General features: G+C 36.6%; 1 protein-coding gene across 2 annotated transcripts in view; it reads right to left on the bottom strand.

Annotated features, from left to right (window-relative positions):
• Nucleotides 1-3,822: 3,822 nt before the first annotated feature.
• Nucleotides 3,823-25,351, bottom strand: part of LOC108907801 (titin) — a 51,078-nt gene continuing 29,549 nt past the window's right edge. The window contains exons 3-9 of one of the 2 annotated variants that reach the window (XM_018711601.1): nucleotides 17,665-17,715; nucleotides 16,412-16,621; nucleotides 16,086-16,352; nucleotides 12,209-16,024; nucleotides 10,995-12,140; nucleotides 6,842-10,544; nucleotides 3,823-4,505 (exon numbers count right to left, since the gene is read on the bottom strand). In XM_018711601.1, the coding sequence (XP_018567117.1) occupies nucleotides 4,403-4,505; nucleotides 6,842-10,544; nucleotides 10,995-12,140; nucleotides 12,209-16,024; nucleotides 16,086-16,352; nucleotides 16,412-16,621; nucleotides 17,665-17,715 (9,296 nt within the window). In that variant the 3' untranslated portion in view covers nucleotides 3,823-4,402. Of the gene's footprint in view, nucleotides 4,506-6,841; nucleotides 12,141-12,208; nucleotides 16,025-16,085; nucleotides 16,353-16,411; nucleotides 16,622-17,664; nucleotides 17,716-25,351 lie in introns of both variants that reach the window. The other variant, XM_018711600.1, reaches the window with a different exon arrangement.

The following is a 25,351-nucleotide window of genomic DNA, read 5'->3' as shown; positions in this document are numbered from 1 at the left end:
AGTTTTTCGATATTTTCAACGGTTAAAAAGATACGGATGAACTTTGTTAGGTCACGTTTTAAGTCACGTGACTTTTGAAATTGGCGAACAGCCCGTAAAATGTTTATTTTTCGACCGAGAAGGGTGCGGTTTGGTTTGCTGGAATCCTCGAATGAAATGCTAGAGGGACGCCAGAGTTAGTTTTTAGATATTTTCAACGGTTAAAAAGATACGGAGGGGCTGTGTTAGGTCACGTTTTAAGTCACGTGACTTTTGTAATTGGCGAACAGCCCGTAAAGTTTTTATTTTTCGACCGAGAAAGGTACGGTTTGGTTTGCTGGGATCCTCGAATGAAATGCTAGAGGGACGCCAGAGTTAGTTTTTCGATATTTTCAACGGTTAAAAAGATATTCGATATTTTCAACGGTTAAAAAGATATGGAAGGGATTTGTTAGGGCACGTTTTAAGTCACGTGACTTTTGAAATTGGCGAACAGCCCGTAAATTTTTTATTTCTCGATCTAGAAGGGTGCGGTTTGGTTTGCTGGATTCCTCGAACGAAATGCTAGAGGGACGCCAGAGTTAGGAAGGGTGCGGTTTGGTTTGCTGGAATCCCTGAATGAAATGCTGGAAGGACGCCAGTTAGTTTTTCGATATTTTCAACGGTTAAAAAGATACGGAGGGGCTTTGTTAGACGCCAGAGTTAGTTTTTCGATATTTTCAACGGTTAAAAAGGTTTGATTTGCTGGAATCCCTGAATGAAATGCTAGAGGGACGCCAGAGTTAGTTTTTCGATATTTTCAACGGTTAAAAAGATACGGAGGGGCTTTGTTAGGCACGATTTAAGTCACGTGACTTTTGAAATTGGCGAACAGCCCGTAAAATTTTTATTTTTCGACCGAGAAGGGTGCGGTTTGATTTGCTGGATTCCTCGAACGAAATGCTAGAGGGACGCCAGAGTTAGTTTTTCGTTATTTTCAACGGTTAAAAAGATATTGAGGTGCTTTGTTAGGTCACGTTTTAAGTCACGTGACTTTTGAAATTGGCGAACAGCCCGTAAAATGTTTACTTTTCTCACCTAGAAGAGTGCGGTTTGGTTTGCTGGAATCCTCGAATGAAATGCTAGAGGGACGCCAGAGTTAGTTTTTCGAAATTTTCAACGGTTAAAAAGATAAGGAGGAACTTTGTTAGGTCACGTTTTAAGTCACGTGACTTTTGAAATTGGCGAACAGACCGTAAAATTTTTATTTCTCGACCTAGAAGGGTGCGATTTGGGTTGCTGGATTCCTCGAACGAATTGCTAGAGGGACGCCAGAGTTAGTTTTTCGATATTTCAACGGTTAAAAAGATACGGAGGGGCTTTGTTAGGTCACCTTTTAAGTCACGTGACTTTTGAAATAGGCGAACAGCCCGTAAAATTTTTATTTTTCTCACCTAGAAGAGTGCGGTTTGGTTTGCTGGATTCCTCGAACGAAAAGCTAGAGGGACGCCAGAGTTAGTTTTTCGATATTTTCAACGGTTAAAAAGATATTGAGGTGCTTTGTTAGGCCACGTTTTAAGTCACGTGACTTTTGAAATTGGCGAACAGCCCGTAAAATTTTTATTTCTCTCACCTAGAAGAGTGCGGTTTGGTTTGCTGGAACCCTTGAATGAAATGCTAGAGGGACGCCAGAGTTAGCTTTCGATATTTTCAACGGACAAAAAGATACGGAGGGGCTCTGTTAGATCACGTTTTAAGTCACGTGACGAAATTTTATTGAAAGTAAAGTTTTTGAATTAAGAGTTTTTATAGGTTTTATAAATATTTTGTAAATTTTAGGTCTTGACCTTGAATTAAAGGAGAGGAAGTGCAATGATTGGAAACGTAGTGTAGCATAAATCTAGCAAGTGAGTGACAGTAGCAATTACTATGGTAAATCTCAAAATTCAATATTCCCTTAGTTAGGGCTTTATTTTATTGTTTGAGTTAAAAATATGATTATTAATTGCGACCAATATGGCGAAATTCTCGAAAATATTCAGTGTGTTCCACCTTCTCCTTTAAAGTGACAATTACAAGTTAATAAATAATAATGGTACCAATGTGCGGAAGTTCCAATACACTCAATGAATAAGACCATAGTTATTATTACTATTAATAATATGTTGTTTTCCGCAATTGCAATAACTGCGATACATTTTAAAAAGTAAAATATAAATTATTGTCAATTTATTAGAATGTGAAGTGACAGCTGCCGTTTATTTTTTACCTTTCTGTATAGGAAAAAATAGGTAAGTTTTAGAAAATTTTATTACGAATTCAAAGAAATATACAACAAAAAATGACTTGCAATTCGAAGCTATAAACTAAAAACTAAACATCTGTTTTGTTTTTAATTGAGAGACCTGTATATTTGTCGGTGTGTGTGCCTAGGCGTTTTATAACTTATTAGGCAAATTGTAAAGTGATATGTAAATACATACAACTTTTTTACAAATTGCAAATTGTAGGCGTTTTATAAAACGTCGATTAACTATTTATAAATTTTCTTTATAATGTGACTGACTTTTTCCAGTCGTTTTGTAAACAACTGAAAAATGAATTAGGCATTTATGAAATGTCAATTTATAAACTCATAATATGAAGTGGAGAACTAACTTAGAGACTAGATAATTAATAATCTGCGCCTGCCTTACAGTTCGCCTAACTCGAGAACAGTTTCATTAAAATACGCCTGAGTATGTTCAGCTCAATGTTCAGTTCAGGTGCAATGTAAAAATAATGGATTTTTCGTTCAGCGTTTTGTAAAACCCTAAAATTTTCAGTCAAATTATAAAAAAATTGTATCTACACATCATTTTACACTTTGCCAAGTCCTTTATAAAACGCCTAGGCATTTTATAAAAAGGCTGAATTTGTAGTCCATAACGGTGCAAATTTTATTAAAAGACGTGTTCCACTGAAATTTTAATGTTGTGATTTTTTCCTGTACCTTTTTGAATAATGTCCTTTTTATTTTAATTACTGGTGTAATTCCTATATCACATTTTAACTACAGACAGTGCAATAAAAAAAATTGTTAGGTATGTGCCTTGTATTTGCAGCTGCCTCAATATTTATTACATTTTTTAGTTCTGCAGTAAGTACTGACTCTTCAGAGTGCCCCACCAGGAATAGCCATGCAAATGCAGCAAAGCAGTAAATTCTCTATATGTTCTTGAAATTACTTTGTCACATTGTACAGACATAAAAAACAAATTAAAATAATCCTCATTAGTATAATTTAAACGATCCTTCGGCATTTATATTTAAATTTTCGGCAAAAACTATTACAGACATTACAATAGTTTGACAACTATCTTGACAAATGTCGAGTTATTTTAATTGTTTTTGGAGTGTTTCAGGCCAATTAGATAACAGATCTGATACGAGAAAAACTCTCCAAAAAATAGAAAATAGCAAATATCTTTAAAAGTAGTAACAGCAATCCTAACAATGCTTATACGGCTCGAAAGGAAATTTCATTCTGCATACGACAGAGTAAAAATACATGGCGTTCCATGTAAGTTAAGAAAGTATAGGGAATATTTAATATAGTGACCCTCAATTTAAAATAAGAAAGTTGATGTTGGCTTCCGGTATAACCGGAAATGTCATCGAGTTCTAAATATTTTAGCTGTGTTGGCCCTACTGCCTTTGCTAGGTTGCCAAATTTTCAGTTTTATATGGAAGTGTCTCCAGTAAATCTTATTGCGAATGTAAAATATGTCATGTCACGATCATTATTTGCGAAGTTGCTATTATTTTAAGTTTTATATGCGGGGAATGGTGAGGGGTGCGACAGAAAATGACAGTTTTAATATCATTTACATAATTTATTTATTATTATTGATAAATACTACATATTCTACTTAATTGTATAATATTGAGCATCCGTTAATATACAGGTATTAGTCTAAGCGTTCAAGTGGCAGAAACGATAAATTTAATTTAATAATTACTTAAGCTACACTCTAAATGATAACGTCTTCTTTCTGCCAGTCAAACAACTTAGACATCTTTCGGGATACGCAACACATATGTAACACTAATATAAGAGCCCGTGTAGTACATTAATGGCTTATCAAAAAACGACACTTCAGATCCTAATTACAAAAGTGTAAAAATTTTTTTCAGTCATGTTCGTTAAAAATAATCTAGTCGAGTACATGTCGTCGCGCGTGCGTCACTTGAACGATTTTTTTTTTCGTGTGCTGCTGCACTGTTTTCCGCGATAGGGAATCGTCCGAGATTCCTTGAGAAAAGGCACGATACCTATTTAATGTCCGTTTTGGCACCCGAGAATGCTTTTCAGTTAAAGTTCGAGACTATATTCAATTAATATAAAATCGTCTGTATCACTTGCACAATACTGTTGCATTGTCACACTATTTTACAAATTCGCTCATCTCCTCCTCCTCGACACCGCTGCCGCTATCATCTGTCTCAGCATCGGTTCGGGGCTGCACGCCTTTGGATCACATTTCATCTCGCCGTCTCCACCGCATCTGCAACAATTTTTCGTCATTAAATTTCAAATTAAATAACCAATTTGTTAAGAAAAGTGACTGACTTTCAAAACTCGTTTTACGTTTATCAATTTTTGACACAATCTAGTTATAAAAAAACTAGCTTTAAATTGCTCCTTATTTAACCTTTAATCTTTGGACTCTTTCGTCTAGGACTAGGAGGTCAAATGTACAGATTTCAAAGTGCAAAGTTATAGAAATCATAACATAATCTTAGCGCTAAGAAAGTCTTGGTTTTTAATTTAATTTTGAAGATTAAGATTAGGATCGAATTTTTATAAACGAGATAAAAATATTCGGATTGGCACCGAAGACTGTAGGATTTAAAATTAAAGTGACATTATTGTTTAAGTTAAGACCAAGATTTTTTTATAAACTCTCCAGCTGTAATAATCATTCAAAAAATTAAAGACAGTAAATAAAGACCTCTACTGACTTAATAACGGCCTAAAACTTAACTTCAACAAATTGGCCAAGAAATTGAAAATAATTTATTGGCCAATTTTGAAAAGTTTTAGTAATTTTTAAAATATGTACTGTATTTAAAAAACAAGGTTACAGGTTTTTTATTATCTAGAGTTGGGTCAGTGGTGCTTTGCTTCCATTGCGATGGATTTTTGATCCTAGAAGTTAGCAGTTTTAAATTTAACAAACAAATCGGCCAAAATATTGAAACATGTGCCACGAATATATCTAATTATTACAATTTTTCCCCAGGTCAAAAATATTAAATATAAAACAGTTTAAATCATATACAATTCCTGTAAAAAAATCATCCCTATTGTTAGCGCCCTCTACATTTTAATTTTTTATTACTAAAGAGGTGTCGAAACTCTCTTCCCTTTTAAAATGATTAAAATTACTCGTTCAACAATGTAAAAACATGGAAACTAGGATTGACAATTTGACATTGAGTAGTTGGTTTGTTATATGTCACTTATGTTCATATTACATCTGTATATAGGCATCAAAATATATATTGTTGTGTTGCTTGCTTGTTTCCCACAATATCGTTTGACAAAATATAATAAACTTTAAAATCATTTAGGTTCTTGAGTTGCTATTTATTTTGTTTAAATATCAACATTCAGTTCATGCAAATCATGTTCCAAATGTTCACTCTTAAACAAGAATAAAAACAATTCTTCACATCGTAGAGGATTTTAAAAATAGGGATGAAGTTTTTATCGCAAAATCTGCTTTGATTAAAACAAAATTGGATCAGTTCAAAAGCTTCTCTTTTTTCATAAAAAAGTACTGTGAGAGGCTAGCACTTATTTCTTTCAATATACTGTTAAGTACTATATTTAAAAATATATGCCTCAGTCTTCTCTTTGAGATTAAAAAAAATGTCTAAAATCTGAACATATGAAAATACGATACGAAATTTCATGAACACGTACATTAATAAATAAAGATGTACCTACTGAGATAGACATAATTTTGAATAACTTATTATGTAAATAGTTTTAAATCTAAATTTGTCTAAACGTGGGTAGGCTCATCCTTACATTTTTCCAATTTGTACCAAAACAGTAAAAGCTGCACAAAGTCAAGAAATTATGTCCATTCACAATCAAATTTGCATCTCTACAATTAAAAAAAATCGTAGTATCGTGGCAGAACTTTAGTGGAAATTCTAACATTTTTTTTTAAACACTGTATATCTCAAAAAGTAGACTTACAAAGCCATAGTATATATAGGGTGATTCACAACTTATCCAAAAAAATTTGGGGAAAGTGAAATGGAGTCAATATCGTAAAACAAATTTTGTAAAATCCTTATAGTTTCCGAGAAAAAAATTATTGAAGTTATAGTACATTCAACCACTACATATCTAGACAATTGTAGTCTCTAGCGTATTCGCAATACGCGTGGAGAGCCACGTGGCCTCAGTGACTCCGAATACTGAAATCCGATTTTGCAATCGTCGTTGCGGTAGTGTTTACCTGTTATCTGTGGTGTTTACAATAGTTTTTTAGTAGTTAGTGTCAAAACTGGTTTGCATGTATAGCAACTCGGAGTTGATGGATATCGTTTTAATTTATGGTGCAGAAGTGTATTTTAAATCATTTTCGAACTACACTTTTTGATTTTTTCATTACAAAATTGTATTTGTAACGGTCCCCTATACATCCAGAATTTTAATTTTATTTGATAAGTTCTTAATCACCCTGTGTAAGGAATATTCTTAAATTTGCAAGATTGAAGAAAAATCCTTTTTTATTTTTCACACGCATTTTATTTTTCGAGATAAAATGTATCAGCATAAAAGTCGGTCCAAATTGAAATTTTATTCATAAAAAATACTCACGTGCACTGAAGACATGGCCCGGAAGCAGACGGGATGACATCCCCTACTTGATAGGCCCGCCCCTTGATCTGACAGCCTGACTTCGTCACTCTGCCCTTGTAGGCATGCGACAAGAAGTGAGGCGGTAAGGTGGTGGTGGTCGTGGTCGTCGATGTGGTTACGTTCACAGCCGTCGCCATACCAACCGGGCATTCGTACCTAGGGCAGCAGAAACCTCTGATTGGTTCTTCATGGCACCTGGGGATCGGTGGAGGACAGCTCTGTTGAAGGCAAATGATGTCGCTTCTGAAGCAGAAGCAGAAATCGCAGGGATCGTCGCGGGGAATTTGTTGGGCGGAAACGTACACTTTTCCGCCGTATCGGCATGTTCCAGGTCCTAGAGGACTCTGGTCTTCATCTTCGTAGTCGTCTGGTGCGTGATAATCAGGGAGCTCAGGTATTTGTTCGCCTGGGATATCGTGTCCAGGAGCAGGAGCTGGGGCATGTGTGGGTGCTGCAGTTGACGGTTGTGAGGTAGAAAATTGGGTTACAGGGACTGAAGTAGAGAGTTCTCCTTTAACGTATTTTTTGGTAGTCTCTTCGATTTTTGGTCCTGACGTGTACAACGCGGAATCGTTGGTTGGGCTCTGGCTCGTGACCTGAGGTGATGTGTATACTGGCTCTTCTCTCTCAGTTGAAGATACACCTTCACTTTCTAATTTAACTGTTTCTTCCGTTGGCTTGCTAATCAGAGATCCTTCTGTTGATACCTCAAGTTGTTCACCTTCTGTAACAACTGGGATACCGGTAGTATATTCTTTAGTTTCTGTAACTGGTGGTGTATATCCGATTTCAGTTAAGTTTTCTACAGGTGCGTGAGTTGGGAAAGGCTCAGTTTCAGATTCTTTTTCAGGAACAATAACCTTTTCAGTTACTTCTGGTTCCTCCAATTTAACGGTAGTAGGTTCAGTTATCTCGCTTACAGGAGTTGCAAGTTTTTCTGTAGCAGATTCTTCCGTTTCCGATTTAGTAGGTTGTTGCTCCACAGTTGGTATTTCAGTTACAATTTCTTTTTGTGGACCCTCTGTTTTTGGTATTTCAGTAGCTGGTTCTCCCGCTAATTGTTTCGAAGTGGTTTCTGCAACGGCTTCAATTATAGAAGCATCTGTAACATCTTGAGGTTTTTCGCTTTCTTCCTCAGCTTTTACTGTCACTTGAGATTCTGCTTCCAATACTTGTGTAGTACCAATAACATGTGACTCTGTAATGCTTTCAGGTTTCGTCTCAATCTCCAAAGGTTGTGTTGTTTGAACTTGATCTGTTGGCACTGCAGAAGGAAGGGTGGTTTGATAGGGAGTTTCTAATTCTTCTACTGATCCGGTTTCAGTAGGCGCTGAACTACCTTCATACTGTGGTTGAACAGACTCACTTGTTACTTCTGGCTCTTCCTGAACACCTAGAGTGGTTTGTTCTGAAACCTGAGGGGAAGTTTCGCTTGAAACTGAATCTGTAATAGTTAATACAGAAGGCGTTGTAACAGCTTCTTCCATTTCAGGCACGGCTGCTATCTCTTCAGGAGTTTTTGCAGACTCTTCACTATCAGTTTCTGTTACAGTTTCTGAAATTTCAGTTACTAAACTATGGCTTGGTATCTCCTCCGTATTGACCTCATCTTGTTCTATTGCTGGTACCTCCATTTCTTCCTCGCTTGGTTTCTCTGGCACTACGCTTTCAGTAGAAATCTCTTTTTGACCATCTGTTTGTTCCGGAACTTCTGTTTGCCCTTCAATTGGTTTTTCTGGAATGGCGCTTTCAGTAGTATCTGGTAGGGCGCCTTCTCTTACACTTTCTGTTTGTTCTGGAACTTCCTGTGGTTGTACTGTTATTGGAACTCCTTCTTGTGGTTGTACTGTCTCTCCTTCAATAGGTTTTTCTTGAGCCACGCTTTCAGTGGTATCTGGCAGTGCACCTTCTTTCTGACCTTCCGTTTGTTCTGGAATATCTTCTTGTGGTTGCACTGTTACTGGAACTTCCTGTTCTCCTTCTATCGGCTTTCCTGGAATTATTCTTTCAGTAGTATCTGGCACGGCACCTTCTTTTCCACTTTCTGTTTGTACTGGAACTTCATGTGGTTGTACTGTTACTGAAGCTTCTGTTTCTCCTTCAATTGGTTTTTCTGGGATTGTACTTTCAGTAGTACCTGGCAGGGCACCCTCTTCTGTCTCTTCTGTTTGTTCTGGATATTCTTTTTCTGGCTGTTCCGTTATTGAAGCTTCTGTTTCTTTGGCAGGAATTTCAGGAACTATGCTTTCAGTTGCACTTGGCAGAGAACCCTCTTTTTCACTTTCCTCCTGTGGTTGGACTGTTACTGAAGTTTCTGTTTCTGCTTCAATTGGCTTTTCTGGAATTACGCTTTCGGTAGCATCTGGCAGAGTATCTTCCTTTACACTTTCCGTTTGTTCTGGAATCTCTCCTTGTGGTAGTACTGTTACTAAGACTTCTGTTTCTCCTTCAACTGGTTTTTCTGGAACTGAACCTCCAGTGGTACCTGGCAGGGCGCCCTCTTTTACACTTTCTGTTCGTTCTGGAACTTCTTCTTGTGGCTGTACCGTTACTGAGACTTCTGTTTCTCCTTCAACTGGTTCTTCTGGAACTGCACCTTCAGTAGTACCTGGCAGAGCGCCCTCTTTTACACTTTCTGTTCGTTCTGGAACTTCTTCTTGTGGCTGTACTGTTACTGAGACTTCTGTTTCTCCTTCAGCTGGTTTTTCTGGAACTGCACCTTCGGTAGTACCTGGCAGGGCGCCCTCTTTTACACTTTCTGTTCGTTCTGGAACTTCTTCTTGTGGTTGTACTGTTACTGAAACTTCTGTTTCTCCTTCAACTGGTTTTTCCGAAACTACACCTTCAGTAGTACCTGGCAGAGCGCCCTCTTTTACACTTTCTGTTCGTTCTGGAACTTCTTCTTGTGGTTGTACTGTTACTGAAATTTCTGTTTCTCCTTCAACTGATTTTTCTGGAACTACACTTTCAGTAGGACCTGGTAAGGTGCCCTCTTCTACACTTTCTGTTTGTTCTGGAACTTTTTGTGGTTGTACTGTTACTGAAACTTCCTCTTGTGGTTGTACGGTAACCGAAACTTCCGTTTCTCCTTCAATTGGTTCTTCTGAAACTACAGATTCAGTAGTACCAGTAGTATCTGATATACCGCCCTCTTTTACACTTTCTGTTTGTTCTGGAACTACCTCTTGTGGTTGAACTGTTACTGAAACTTCTTGTGGTGGTACTGTTGCTGAAACTTCTGTTTCTCCCTCAACTGGTTTTTCAGTAGTATCTGGCAGAGCACCCTCTTTTACACTTTCTGTTTGTTCTGGAACTCCTTGTGGTTGTACTGTCTCAGAAACTTCTTCTTGTGGTTGTACTGTTACCGAAACTTCTGTATCTCCTTCCACTGGTTTATCTGGAACCACGCTTTCAGTAGTACCTGGCAAAACGCCCTCTTTTACACTTTCTGTCTGTTCTGGAACTTCTTGCGGTTGTACTGTTACTGGAACCTCTGTTCCTTCTTCAAGCGGTCTTCCTGGAACTATGCTCTCAGTAACATCTGGTAAGGAACCCTCTTGTTCCTTTTCTGTTTGTTCTGGTATTTCATCTTCTGGTTGCAGTGTTACAGAGGCTTCTGTTCCCCCTTCAATTGGTGTTTCAGAAGTACCTGGTACCGTACCTTCTTTTTCTTCTTCTGTTTGTTCTGGTATTTCTTGTTGTGGTTGTACTGTTATTGAGACTTCTGTTTCTCCTTCAATTGGTGTTTCTGGAGCTGTGCCTTCAGTAGTGCCTGGTAAGGCGCTCTCTTTTTCCCCTTGTTCTGGAATTTCTTGTGTTACCGCACTTTCTGTTCCTTCTTTAATAGTTCCTTCGGGACTTACACCTTCGGTAGTATCTGGTAGAACACCCTCTTTTTCGGTTTGTTCTGGAACTTCTACCTCACCTTCAATCGGTTTTTCTGGAACTGAGCTTTCAGTAGTACCCAGCAGTTCACCTTCTTTGTCAGAAATCTTAAAACCTTCTGTTTGTTCTGGAATTTCTACTTCTGGTTGCAGTGTTACTGAGGCTTCTGTTTCTCCTTCAATTGGTGTTTCGGAAACTGTGCTTTCAGAAGTACCTGGTACGGTACCTTCTTTTTCTTCTTCTGTTTGTTCTGGTATTTCTTGTTGTGGTTGTACTGTTACTGAAACTTCCGTTTCTCCTTCAATAGGCTTTTCTGGAACTGCATTTTCAGTATGTTCTGGAATTTCTTCTTGTGGTTGAACTGTTACTGAAATCTCTGTTTCTCCTTCAATAGGCTTTCCTGGAACTACACTTTCAGTTTGTTCTGGAATTTCTTCTTGTGGTTGAACTGTTACTGAAATCTCTGTTTCTCCTTCAATTGGCTTTTCTGGTACTGCACTTTCAGTAATTCCTGGAAGAGCACCCTCTGTTTGACCTTCTGTTTGTCCTTCAACTGGAATTACGCTTTCGGTAGTACCTGGAAGTTCACCTTCCTTATCGGAAGTTTTAAGACCTTCTGTCTGTTCTGGTATTTCTTGTTGTGGTTGGACTGTTACTGAAACTTCTGTTTCTCCCTCAATTGGTCTTTCAGGAATTACACTTTCACTAGTACCTGGTAAGTCAACCTCTTTTTCCCCTTCTGTTTGTTCTGGAATTTCAGCTTGTGGTTGTTCTGTCACACCGGAAATAGTTGTTTCTGGTACTTTTTGTTCGGTTTCAGTTGCGATCTGATCAGTAACTTGAGGTTCTTTCGGTGCCTCCGTTTCTACTTGTTGGCTCACTTCTGGCAAATCTGTGATTTCTTCTTGAGGCAATTTTGTTGGTTCAACCGGAGCACAACCGTCACTACCACAGTGGTCGGGATGGATGGGTTCTTCGATAATTTCATTTTCTATATCATCTTGACTTGGAATATGCTCTTCTGAAGGTTCAACTGAAGTAGTAACTTCTTGATCAGATTTTACAGTTTGTGTTTCAGGAGCAGGAGTTTCCTTAATTTCTTTTTCAGTTTCACTAACTACTTCCTTCTGTGTTGTTACCTGTGCATCACTGGACTCTGTGATTTCTCCAGCAACCGATACTTCTGTAGGCTTGACAGGTACCTGCTCTGTTACTTCACCTTCACCGACTTCAGACTTTACAGTTGCAATTTTTTCTGGAATTACTTCAGTTGCAGTTTCTTCTCCAGGAACCACTCTAGTAATCGATTCTCCGACTGTAGTCGTTTCCATGACGTGGCTATCCGATTCCATACTGGTAACTCCAGGTACAGCTGAAAATAATAAATATATTTTAATAACCTGTCGATAGGGTTGTTGCTAGGGTTGTTGTGATACTTACAGCAACTATATACAGGACAGCAAGCATCTGAAGAATGGAATATTGGTGCGCATTGTAAATTACTCGGAGGTGGTGTGCAAGGGATTGATTCACATTGAACTATCGAACTAAGACATTTACATGAGGTCTGGCATTGATTAATAGGTGGGATATGCGAGTTATTTTTGTAAGTTTGGCCATCGACCAAACAACTTCCTTCTCCAGGAATGCCATGTTCTTCAGACACAGAGGTAACTTCAAGTTCTGATTCCGTAGCAGATATTGGAACGTCAGTTTCAATAGCACCTTGCGAAACTTCTTCAGGAGTTCCTTCAGAAGGAATTTGCTCAGTACTTTCAGGTACTTCTGAAGGAATGCTTGTTGTGGGTTCTTGTGGTGCTTCAGATTCATGTGGTGAAACTTGATCTGGTACTTCTGTTCCCTCATATTTTGATTGTTCTGTTGTTATTGATAATGCAGGGGTTTCTATTGGACCTTCAGGACCTTCTGAAATAGGTGATTCTGTCTCTTGACCGCCTTCTGGTGTTTTACTTTCCGTAACAGTTTCAGTAGTTTCAGTATCGATAGAAACTTGATCGGTTATTTCGGGAACTTGAGTTATAGCAGAGGTTGATTTTTCTGTACCTTCTTGCTCCTGAGGTTTGATATGGCTTTCAGTTGTTTGTCCTTCGACTTCTTCTACCATCGTTACTTCCTGTTCTTGGCTTGTACCTTGTGTTACACTACTTTCGGTCTCTTGAGGGATATTGATTTCTGTCACTGGACTGCCCTCAGGTGACACTGTTTCAAGTTTAGGGGTAATTATTTCTACAACTGGTGTAGTTTCACCGATTACTTCTGTTTGGGTAGGATACACCTCAGTAGCCTGAGTTTTTCTAACATCACTTTGATCTGTGGTTTCCTGAACGATACTTTCAGTTTGTATATCTTTTTCTTGCTCAGGGAGTTCTGTATAAGAAGGAACTTCTACTTTCTGGGTTTCTGTAGTACTGGCAGTAATTGTTTCTGGAACTTCAGTACTTTCTGGAGATATAGGGGAGACTGATAAGTCGGATTCTTGTGGAGCTTCTGTTTTATCTTCTTTAGGTGCTTCGGAAGAAGTAGTTTCTGCAGAAGCTGTCTCATCGGGAAGTGGACTCACCCTTTCAGGTGCTGCGGTGGTTTCTGTTTCTTTTTCTAAATCTGATCGGGTAGTAGTTTGGGCTCCAATCAATTCTCCTTCTGTAGTTTCTAGTTCCTGTTCCTTCTCAACAGCAAGAGTCTGTTGTGTTTGATCTTCTGGTTTGATTGTAGGTGCCAGTCCTGGTGAAGTAGTTTCATATTCCTCAGGTGTCGTACCATGTTCAGTAATATCTGTAACTTCTCCTCCAGAACCTTCAACTTCTGGTTGTTCTGTTTTACCCACTACAGACGGTTCAGTAGCATCACGTGTGGCGGTTTCGTCAACAGCAGCTTCAGTTGTGAGTTTATCTAATTCAGGAACTTCGGTTGGTACAACTTCTGGAGTTTTCTTATCAGTTTCTTCGGGCGCACAACCGGAATCCGAATCGCAAGTTGGCGATTGAGGTTCGGGAATCTTATCAGTTACAGGGCTTTCCGATTCTTTGCCTGGAACAGCTGGTACACAGCCTTCTTCACCTTGACAATCTGTAGGTGTTTCCTTCTCCGGTACTTCTGGGACGCAATCGGTTTCATTTTCACATTCTTTTGGAACAGATTCTCCTGGTATTTTACTGACCTCTTTACCTGGAGAAGGTTCACATCCATGTTCAGACTCGCAAACCACTGGTACCACTGGTACATCAGTGCCAGTTTCTGTACTAGGTAATTGTTCCTGAGGTTTACAACTTTCCTTAGTGCAAATCTCTTCAACTACAGCAGGTGTTTCATCTTGTGCGGTCTTGCATCCTTTGTCATCACAAATTTCTGGTGACCCAGGGATATTTGTAATTCCTTCCTCTCCAGAGGTTGTAGTGTAAGTTCCAGCTTCATCGGTACTAGGCTGAGTAACAGCAATAGGCTGTTCAGTTTCTGTTGCTTCTATACTCTTTTCGGTTACCTCTTCACCTACCTCTTTTTCAGTTGCTTCTGTTTCTTCTTCAGAAGGAGTTACTGTAACAGTTTCGGTAATGTGGTCCATTGACACAGGTTTATCTGTTTCTTTGGATACAGTTTCTGTTATGATTTCAAGTTCTTCTTTTTCGGTGGTTGTAACAAGTTTGCCTTCTTCATCGCCTGTGGGCTGTTCTGCAGCTGATGTCTCTTTTTGTTCAGTTTCTGTTACTGGTTCTTCGGTCTCAGGTGCTTTTTCTTCTTCTGATTTCACCGTTGTTTGGGGTTCATCAACAGAGGGTACCAATTCATTTAATTTGTCTTCTGGTGCCTTGGTTATTTCTTCTGTAACCTCTTCTCCCTCTCCCTCTCCTTCTTGAGTAATGTCGTGATGTGGCTGTTCTTCCTCACTGATTGTTGTCACAACTTTCGGTACCGTAGGAGTTTCAAGCTTGGTTTGTTCAGTACTTCTTTCAGGCTCAAGAGGCTGAACAGTTTCTTGTGCTTCTGCATCTGTTACAGGTGGTTCTTGTTTTTCTCCAGCTGATTCCGTTGCTGATTCCTCGGTTGATATTTGTGGAGGTACGGTTTCTTTCACATGACTCTCAGGTTCTAAGGAAACAGTGGGTTGAGTGCCTTCACCTTCACGTTCTGTGACGACTATTTCTACACCCGCATGTGTTGTTGGTTCTGGTTCAGCGCTAACTGTGTGTTCCTCTGGCGCACCACTACCTTCCTGTACTTCTTCTGTAGTAGGCAAGCCGCCTTCGGGTTGTTGAGTTGTTCCTTGCTCAGCGCCGATTTCATCAACAGGTCTGGTATGTTTGTCTTCAATTTTAGGTACGGATGTCACAGACGGAGGTTGTTCTTCTGTTGGTTTACCACTACCTTCAATATCATTTTCTTCTTCTGGCAGGTCTTCGTGTTCTTCGTGATCGTCATGAGCGGGTATTTCAAACGATTCAGTTGCTGATTCCGCTGCAGTCGTTTTGGGACCTTCATCTTCTGAAGACACAGTTTCTTGACTAGTTTTTTCAGTTACAATTAGTTCGGGTTTCGTTCCTTCTTCAACCTCGCTTTCGGTGGCTGTTTGTTGGTCGGTAGTTTGGGATTTATCCGTTGCAGAAGGTGTTTCGGGTTCACCAGTTGTTTCTTGATCTGATTTGGATACAGCAGATGTGATAGCTTCAACGATCTCGGTAACTCTTGTAGTTATGGCGTCAACGGCATCTGTTATTCTAGATGTGAATGTTTCAACTGTAGCACTTTCAGTGACAGGTTGTGTTGCGCTAATGTCTTCAGTACCTTGCGCAATGAATTCTGTAACTTGTCCCTCTGCTTCAGGTGAAGGTTGCTCCTCCTCCTGACCGGTAGTTGTTTGTTCTTCAACTTCAGGGGTTGAGCTTTCTTTGGATACAATCTCCGTGGGTTGTGTAGTGGGTGCTTCATAGTAAGTTAAAGTAGTTAGATCTTTTTCGGAGATATTATCACACTCGTACGTATCTGGACAACACTGGCCTTCCTTTGCTGGCAGTGCAGTACAATTGACCTTATCAAGAGGAGTTGGTCCACATTCCTGAACGGCGCAAACTATATCTCCTTTCATGCAGTAGCACTGTTCGCATGGTACATCCTTCTTCACTAAGGCCCCATCAGCGTAGACCTCGTTGCGGTAAATACAGTCGGTGGGTGCACTTGTTGGAGGTAAAGTGGTCGTAGTGGTCGTCAATAATGGCCTTGGAGTTGATTCCAGCTCTGGGTGGTCTGTAAATATAGTCGAAATTAATTGCGCTGCTTTACTTACACTTGTAGTTTTATAACTTACCGCAGTCGTAACGCACGGGACAACAAACTCCATCTACATATACAGGACGGCAGCCTTCAACAACTTTTCCTGTTAGAGTACATTCTTGGATTATGCAAGCAGTCTTGTTTCGGATGCAATAGCACACCTCGCAGGGATTGTTGGGGTTGGAGGGTACTTTGGCACCATCCGCGTAGAAGAGGTTGTCGATCGAACAACCGTATTCGTTCGGGTGTCCTACTGCTGTAGAGGGCGTCGTGGAATCGGAAGAGAGTAGATGCACGGGAACTGAAAGGATAGAAGTAAATTGTTATTTGTATAATTCAGAATTATGGAAGGATTATTACCTTCAGGACAAGTAATGACCGGGCAACACTGGTCGGGCTTCTTCTCTACCTTGCAGTCCTGACCGATGGCTTTCGTGAACGGGCAAACTCTGAGATAGCACATGAGCATCCTATTATGGCAAGTACAATTCAGACATGGCTCGTTCGTGATTATCCTGTCTCCCTCGTCGTAGTGCTCGAAATTGTAGTAGCAACCAGTTGCATCTGCGACTAAACATAGCGTTTGTTAAAAATCTAACATCCAAAGGAAGACGTTTGATCTTTTTATTTGCTTGTTTATTTAATTTAATATAACTATACGACTGTAAAAGCTGAAAAATTTTTAGTATCTGCCAAAGGAATTATGGCCAATACGGCTGTTCATTTGGATCGTATCAAAAATAAGTCCTGAGAAAAATTTTTAGTTGGATAAGTCCCATGCAAAATAGTACTTGCCAATTTAAAACAATTTAAATTTCCATAGCATTTCTTCTAATGATAATATGTAATAATTATAATAAAGAGACCACAAAGACATTTTCAAATTGAGTTCAACTAAACATATACAAGGTATGTGGAGTGCATCAATATGTACAGAAAATGTTAATTTGGTGTCAAATATCCAACATATGGTTACTTAGTCTATAGCGAATTCGAACATAATTAGTTTTACGGGAAAGAAACAGCATTATAAATCCAAACTGTACTTGTGATGCTGAAGTCGTTTTTTACAGTTAGATACACTAGCATAGATTTTCAAATCATCACCATACAACAAAAAGTCGACAGAATTATCCCTGATAGCTTTAATGAAAGGGATAAAAAGACAGCGGGCCAAGTATCGAGCTCTGAGGGACATTTGATGATAAATATATCAGATTTGTAACCGCGACAAATTGAAGGGTAAGAGCGATTTACTGATGCCAAAATATTCTAGTTTGCATAGCATTATACCCTCATCTAATTATTGAATGTTTTGAAAATATCTGTGTAGATAACATCCACCAAAGTTTCAACAATGAATTATATAACTCACCAGAAAAATTACACAAAATACCAGTACGTCTGTAATTTTTAACATCATGTTCGTTCACCTTTTTAACAACAGGACACAAAAGAGACTGCTTCCATAAATCAGGAAATATTTTTAATTCAAAGAGTTTGGTTGAAGATTGTGAATAATAATTTGGAAAATAATTGTTATTACAGTTTCATAAGTAATGAAGGTACAAGTTATTTAATTCAGCTTTTGAAAGCGACAGTTTTTAACTCACCTGGATAGTATTCAATTTCCGAGCTTTGTTGTTCTAAGTCATCTAAAGGTGCTGAAAAAGAAAGAAGAATATTAGAAATCTCTGAAGATGTAATGAAACACATAGTTAGCGAATTCCTTCCTTCCTTTTTACACATAATGCGCTGTAATTAGTTTAATTTACTAATTAAGGTAAACAAGAAAATCGCTAATTTAATTAACACTGACTAATAAAGTATCCAGCTGCATAATCCCAAGTATTTATCTAGTTTTTACTACTACTGCGCTCTCACAGGAATTAAAGCATTTGTCAAACGTCTGGTTCTAACGTAGCTTCATGGTGTTTAATTGGGAGTACATATTTAACTGCCGATAAAAGTAATAACGACTATTTGCTCAAGTGAATGTGATAAGATTTATTTTCCAGATTGAAAGATTGTGAGAACCGACTTATACGTGTTTTACGTAATATTCGAGTGTTAATTTATTCTCCAGGCGCACACCGGTGAATTTAAATAGGTTTAAGGTATGGACAGTATCAATACTTAATATTGGATTGGTTGACCATGAACTGACAGAATTCCCGAGAAATCATTAATATATGATAACGCGTGTGTAAGAACCGGGCTAGATTTAAGCTATCCAGTACTGTTATGTGCCAGAAATTCCAGTTGTCTTAAAATTTATAATATTGCCTTATTTACATCATGAAAAAACGTGAATAGACAATTATGTAAACACATATTTACATTAAATTCCCACATGGATATTTATAACTTGCTAAATATTTTTTTTAGTAGAACTAAAAAGAGGCAGGTACAATTTTGATCGTTGTCATTTATCTGTAAAAGTGATCTCTGGGTAAATAAATAAATGGTTGCCCTGTAAACTATATTCTTTTCGATTTTTCCTGATCGTGAACTTCATATTTATTAAAGCAACGTGACTAGTGACCGTAAAAAATTTGAAATAAGCGAAAGTGAATTCAACTTGTTCAAGGACATGAAGACAAGTTAGGCGACTTTTGTGATGTAATTTTCGACGTAACTTCCATTTAATTAACAAAAAGAACACAACTTCAGTGATGCAAGGAAGCGTAAAACTTGAATTGTAGGTTTAGCGAGAGAACCAAAAAATAACATGTGGATGTATGAATGGGTTATGTTAACAAATGTAATATTAACCATTACCATAAAAAGCGTAATTATACAGGGTGTATCTAAATAACACCGAAAAAATTCAAGGGGCGATTCTCCGATGAAAATTAATTTTTTGAAAAAACCCTCCCCTGAAAAGTTACGCCTCTCCTAAAATTACAAAAAAAAATTGTTTTTCTTTTTTATCTTCCACGTACATCAAGCTAAAGAAACCAAACTTGGTGAACATTATCTGTCAATAAAACTACACTTTTTGAATTTTTTTCAACCCTGAACTATTTTTGTAAGGGGTTGAAATAATCAACCCCTATGACATTTTTTCTTATAATTTTTTTTTCGATAAAATTTTTTCCTTTTAAAAAATATGTCTAAAAAACCCCATTCATTTACTAACTTTTTGATCTCTTCAAGTTTCTTCGAAAAGTTAAGGATTTATGACAAAAAAAAATAAATGTATTGTAATGTATTTTTAAAAAGATGAGCTGTTTAACGCGAGTGTATTTTGCCGAAAGATCTAGTGGCCTGTTCTTTACAATGGAATCCGTAGAAACAAATGTCAATGTCATTTATTGTCATATTAAATAACATTTTATTAAAAAACACTCAACCAAATAGTTGACCTATGATTCTACTAGGCTAAGAAGTTTGGAACTTAGACTAAAAGTGAACAAATGATGAATAATGTTATAACAGTAACAAAAAATAAAAATCTGTCGGATATTGACAATACAATCTACAAAAAATGTTGAAAATGATTGCCTTCAGCTTCAATACAAGCATCTACTCTTGTTCTCATAGAATTGCGTATGCGTTCAAATATTCCTGGTGAATTTTTTATCGTTTCACACCCTGCTACAATGCGGTTTCGCAAATCATTGATATCTTCAACTGGCCTTGAGTAGATCAAAGATTTCAGATATCCCCATATGCAAAAATCCAAAGGATTAAGGTCAGGGGAGCGGGCTGGCCAATTTACATATCCTCCTCGACCTATCCATCGATTGGCATACACCTCATCCAAGTGACGTCTTGCACGTATACTAAAGTGGGCTGGTGCACCGTCGTGCATAAACCATAAACGTTGCCTAATTTGAATGGGAACTTCTTCAAGAATAATAGGTAATTCTTCGAGAAGATGACAATATGAGTCACCATCTAATCGTCGTGGAAGAAAATAGGGACCAATTAAATGATCGTCGATAATTCCGAGCCACACATTTAATGAAAATTGATACTGATGATTTCCTTCAAAAAAGTCATGAGGATTTTCCTCAGCCCAAATATGATTGTTACGAAAATTTCTAATACAGTCTCTTGAGAAATTCGCCTCGTCAGTAAATAAAATATTTCTTAAGAACTGCGGCGCTTGGCCGATCATATTAATAAGCCATTGACAAAAAACCACACGTGGTAAAAAATCTCGAATCAGTAACGACTGCACCCGTTGGAGATGATAGGGATATAACTGTTGTTCTTTTAAAATTCTAAAAACTACCGAATGGCTTACATTTAGGACACGAGCTATTTTCCTGGTACTAGTTTCTGGGGATTCCTCAATTAAATTAAGTACGGCTTCATCGACAGCTTCAGTTCTAACTTCTCGGCTACGGCCACAGTCATGACTTCTCTTTTCAAATTTTCCAAGTTCCCGCAAGCGTTGGTGAATATTTGTGAACGTAGTATGGTGGGGTAATCTACGCTCTGGGTACTGTTCAGCATAAAGTCTTTGCGCTTCCAATGCATTACCGTTAGCATACCCATATGTAAAATGCATATCTGCCATTTCTAAATTCGAATAGTTAACCATATTTTCGGTTTATTAACTAATATTTTCTACACAAAATCATGAAACTTGTGAAATAGTAAGAAACAGTAACAATAAATGACATTGACATTTGTTTCTACGGATTCCATTGTAAAGAACAGGCCACTAGATCTTTCGGCAAAATACACTCGCGTTAAACAGCTCATCTTTTTAAAAATACATTACAATACATTTTTTTTTTTTTGTCATAAATCCTTAACTTTTCGAAGAAACTTGAAGAGATCAAAAAGTTAGTAAATGAATGGGGTTTTTTAGACATATTTTTTAAAAGGAAAAAATTTTATCGAAAAAAAAATTATAAGAAAAAATGTCATAGGGGTTGATTATTTCAACCCCTTACAAAAATAGTTCAGGGTTGAAAAAAATTCAAAAAGTGTAGTTTTATTGACAGATAATGTTCACCAAGTTTGGTTTCTTTAGCTTGATGTACATGGAAGATAAAAAAGAAAAACAATTTTTTTTTGTAATTTTAGGAGGGGCGTAACTTTTCAGGGAAGGGTTTTTTCAAAAAATTTTATACCAAAGACCCCTATTAATTTTCATCGGAGAATCGCCCCTTGAATTTTTTCGGTGTTATTTAGATACACCCTGTATATGTCACCATAAAGTACCTAATAAATTATGTTAAAAAATATTGAAGGTAAGAATCTAGTTTATAATAAACCAAATATTATTTTACATTTTGTAACTAAGGAAACATTTTTATTACAACTGGGATTAAAATAGTTTCTTAAACTGTTAAAAAATTGAATTTGATTCGAGACAACTGCACGGTTCAATTGTCTTTTTAATTATAGACTATTATTTGGGTCAACCTATTGAAGGTGAGAATCTTTATTATTTTGTTTGGCTTTGGGAATGATTTTTTTTACAAATTTAACGTCTAATTGATAGGTAAACCGTTTAATGTCCAGGTCACTAATTAATTTTTCATTGACGTTTAAATCTTCGACCTAAATTTGCGCGATTATGAAGATTGATGCACTCGATAATTGCATAAAACGAAATTAAATTAAATAATGACGGAAAAAATTTTTAGTGTGTAAAGTTTATGATTTCAGAACTTATCATGAATTTATTGAAAGTCGGTATATTTGAAATGAAAAATTGGAAATAGCGTTTGCTTCAATCTGGGATATGAAGGGTGCTCACCACTAGTTAATATACAGATATACAGTGATTAATTAATAATGGGACAAAGCTTAATGGCAGGTGGCTGATTTCAGAATAGAACAATGAAACCCTAAAATTGTAAATCGTCTTTATTTCGAAAATGGTTAAGTTTTTCGGTTATTAACAGGTATACTTTTTTTTTATTTAGACTTGAACCTTGTTTAAATAATGTCTTATTTGAAGTTCAGATTTTTGAGGAACAAAAAGGTTTGATATATTTTTACTCTGACAGAACACTACAAGTAGCGCCCCCTAGAACTATTAGCAAAATACTTATCATTTTCGTAATTAGCACCTCAGAAAACAAAGGCATACAAACTTTCAAGACAGTCGGTTCAGATATTTCAAAAATATTTAAAAAAAATCAACTTTAACACCCTGCAGATAGAAAAGGAGCGACATTCGGATAAGACATATTTGGTTTAATCGTTCTATTCTGAAATTAGAAACCTGTCATTAACCTCTATCCCATTATTAATGAATCACCCTGTATATGTAATAACTTCTAATTCGTTTTTATCGAAAAGATTTTTCTCAATTTTATATTTAAATATTCTTATGTATGTACATTTTTTTACTTATATGTAAAAAATAAAAAAAGGTTCAATAAAAGAAGTTGATTCACTGAAATAATTACTTTGTTTGAATAGGACCAAATAAACATTTCTTGGCACCAAATAATTTTTTTGGGAAAACAATAAAAAGATTATTTTATTTAAACAGAGCGTTTGTCTATTTATGGTTCAATGATAATTGTATTCTTGTATGTCGACAATAACATTTCTCTAACACTATTTGGGGATTATACAGGTTGTCTCAAAACCAATGGGTCAGTAGCTTCCTTGGATAACAAAATATTGAGTTACATCAACTTACCACTTACAATTTTACTTTTTTCATTTTTTATATTTTAATAAAACTGGGTATAGCAATTTTTTCTGGATAGACAAACACTTATTTTTATTTAAAACATATACCTAGGTCTCTAAGAATACCTTAAGCAATATTTTGTTTTTTTTTGCCGTAGAAAACAAAATAATTGAATTCCTGAAGATAACTTCCTGAACTAATCCAAATTTAAAAAAAAGTTAATAATGTATCGGTATAGGTATATTTAAAGAAGTTACATTTAGAAATTGATTTAATGAATAAATTAACAGACTTTTCTTGATAAAAATTCTGAATGTGTTGACTGATTAAGAGCATGTTGAGCTGAAATCAGAAGCATCACTAGTGGAATCTGAAAACCTCTTTCCCTCTTTAAGTAAATTTGCAGAATAATGCTTTTCTTAGAGCTCAATTTTAATTTGCTTTTATATTGAAATGTGGTCTTCTGGGTTATTAATGTTTTAAGTGTGGGTGAGATATAACATACCAGTATGTCATAACATGTAATGTCACTATTACTGGCACAAACTTAATTTGTACCTACTAATCTGTAGATTTTAAGAAAGAATTACTTTTTTCACATGAAACGAAATAAATTTCTGGTGACTCTGCCGACAAATGATCTGTTTACTAGATATTGAGGGTGGTATTCAATGCTGGGCGGACCATGTGGCTCGCAGCGCAGTTGTTTCTCATAAAAAATGGAGGTTTTGTTTATGTTTGTTATTTTTTAATTTGTGAGCTATACTAATTTAATATTTGAAGACATCCCGATCTCGAATACATAAATTTGTTAAAATTTATTTATTTGTATCTTTTCAGTTGTTTTTATTTAAAGTTTCTTCAGTCTTTCGATTTTCTCCAATTTTTCCACATTTTCCATCTTTTTGCTTCAGAAAAAAATTTTGTTTCCAGTTTGTCTGTGTTTTTTCGAATTGTTCAATCTCTAATCTTATACCCTAATTCTAAGTTTAAAATACGAATGGCTTATTTTCATAAACTTTGAAGATATTGCAATTTTTTTTTAAAATAGGTGTAAGAATAAGGTATCTCGAAACTTAAATCACAGCAAAAAAATGTTTAAAATTTTTATGTTTAAAATTTATTTAAAATAAAAGGTTCACATGACGGGGTACAATATTTTGTTGTTATTATCCGAAAATATGGTAAAACAATCCAGAAGTACTATGCACAAACGAGGCATTTCTTGTTTTAAAATAACAAATCAATACTATACAGTGTGTCCAAGATAAGAATGGGATAGCATTAAGATCTAGGAAACGGTAAGGGATACGGGGTGGCTCAAATTAGAAAAAAAAGTGTGTTTTTTATACCTAACAATATGCCATTTAGAAAGTTTAAAAAACCCAAAGTTTTGCAAAATCGTTTTTCTGGCTTTATTTGAAAACGAATTTTAAAATAAATTGCATATTTACATTGCCATTTTTTCGCTCTATCCAATGGCGTCAACATTTTTGCAATCCGACGTTTCGTCTTCGAGGGGCCATCATCAGGTTAATTTGTTTAAAAACGTCGCTGCTATTTTTATGACAAAATCTAGTCATTTTTAATTCTGATCTAGATGATATTCTTAAAAAGGTTTTTAGCTTGTTTTAGCTAGCATTTAAAACTTTTCTGAGTACGGCTCTGAACATTTTCAAAATATCTATTGGAGGAAGTCACAACATTATAAAAGTCAATTTCTTTTACTACTATTAACAATACTAATTAGAAATAATAAAACATTTCATAAATTCGTATTATTTTTTTATTGGGTATCCACAACTTTCTTAAATTACTGATTAAAAAAAAAAGTTTGGATATTTTGTGCTGTATTGACTTTTATAATGTTGTAACTTCCTCCAATATATATTTTGAAAGCGTTTAGAGCCGTACTCTGGAAAAATTTTAAATGGTACCTAAAACAAGCTAAAAACCTTTTTAAGCGGTTACAATAGTAATATCACCTAATTCAAAATTAAAATTGACTAGATTTTGTCATAAAAATAGCAGCGACGTATTTAAAAAAATTAACCTGATGATGGCCCTTCGAGGATGAAACGTCGGATTGCATAAATGTTGACGCCATTGGCTATGTAAATATGCAATTTATTTTAAAATTCGTTTTCAAATAAAGCCAGAAAAAATAAAACGATTTTGCTAAATTTCGGTTTTTTCCGGATATCTTCGGAACTACCCGGAATACTGTTAGGTACAAAAAACACATCATTTTTCCAATTCGAGCCACCCCCTATCTCTTACCGTGTTCTAGATCCTAACGCTATCCCGTCCTTATCTCGGACACACTATATATGACAATCGATTTAAAGCTGTCCTAAGCTCGAAGAAGTTATCTCTAAGCGAGCCCTCCAAGGCGAAAAGTGTGTGTCGACCGCAGTTTATAGTAGCGCATTATTTCAGTGCCATTAAAACGGACGTTCAAGAACGCTCTCCCGCTCCCCTCAAATCATTATGTTTATGCTGCACATAATGAAGTTAGTGGTAATGAACTCGAACTTGACTTCTCAGTCTGAAGCTTTCACGGGCCCGAGCGCTAAGGGAAACGCAATGAATTATTACATGAATATTAAATGACCGACCGCGAAACGCGGCTCGAGAGGAAATTTGAATATTCATACGGTTTAACAGCGCACACGAAGGCGGGT

The sequence above is a fragment of the Anoplophora glabripennis genome, unplaced genomic scaffold, assembly GCF_000390285.2.
Source record: "Anoplophora glabripennis isolate ALB-LARVAE unplaced genomic scaffold, Agla_2.0 scaffold100, whole genome shotgun sequence".
NCBI lineage: Eukaryota > Metazoa > Arthropoda > Insecta > Coleoptera > Cerambycidae > Anoplophora > Anoplophora glabripennis.
The sequence above is the reverse complement of the archived record's forward strand: the minus strand, read 5'-3'. Positions and strand labels throughout refer to the sequence as shown.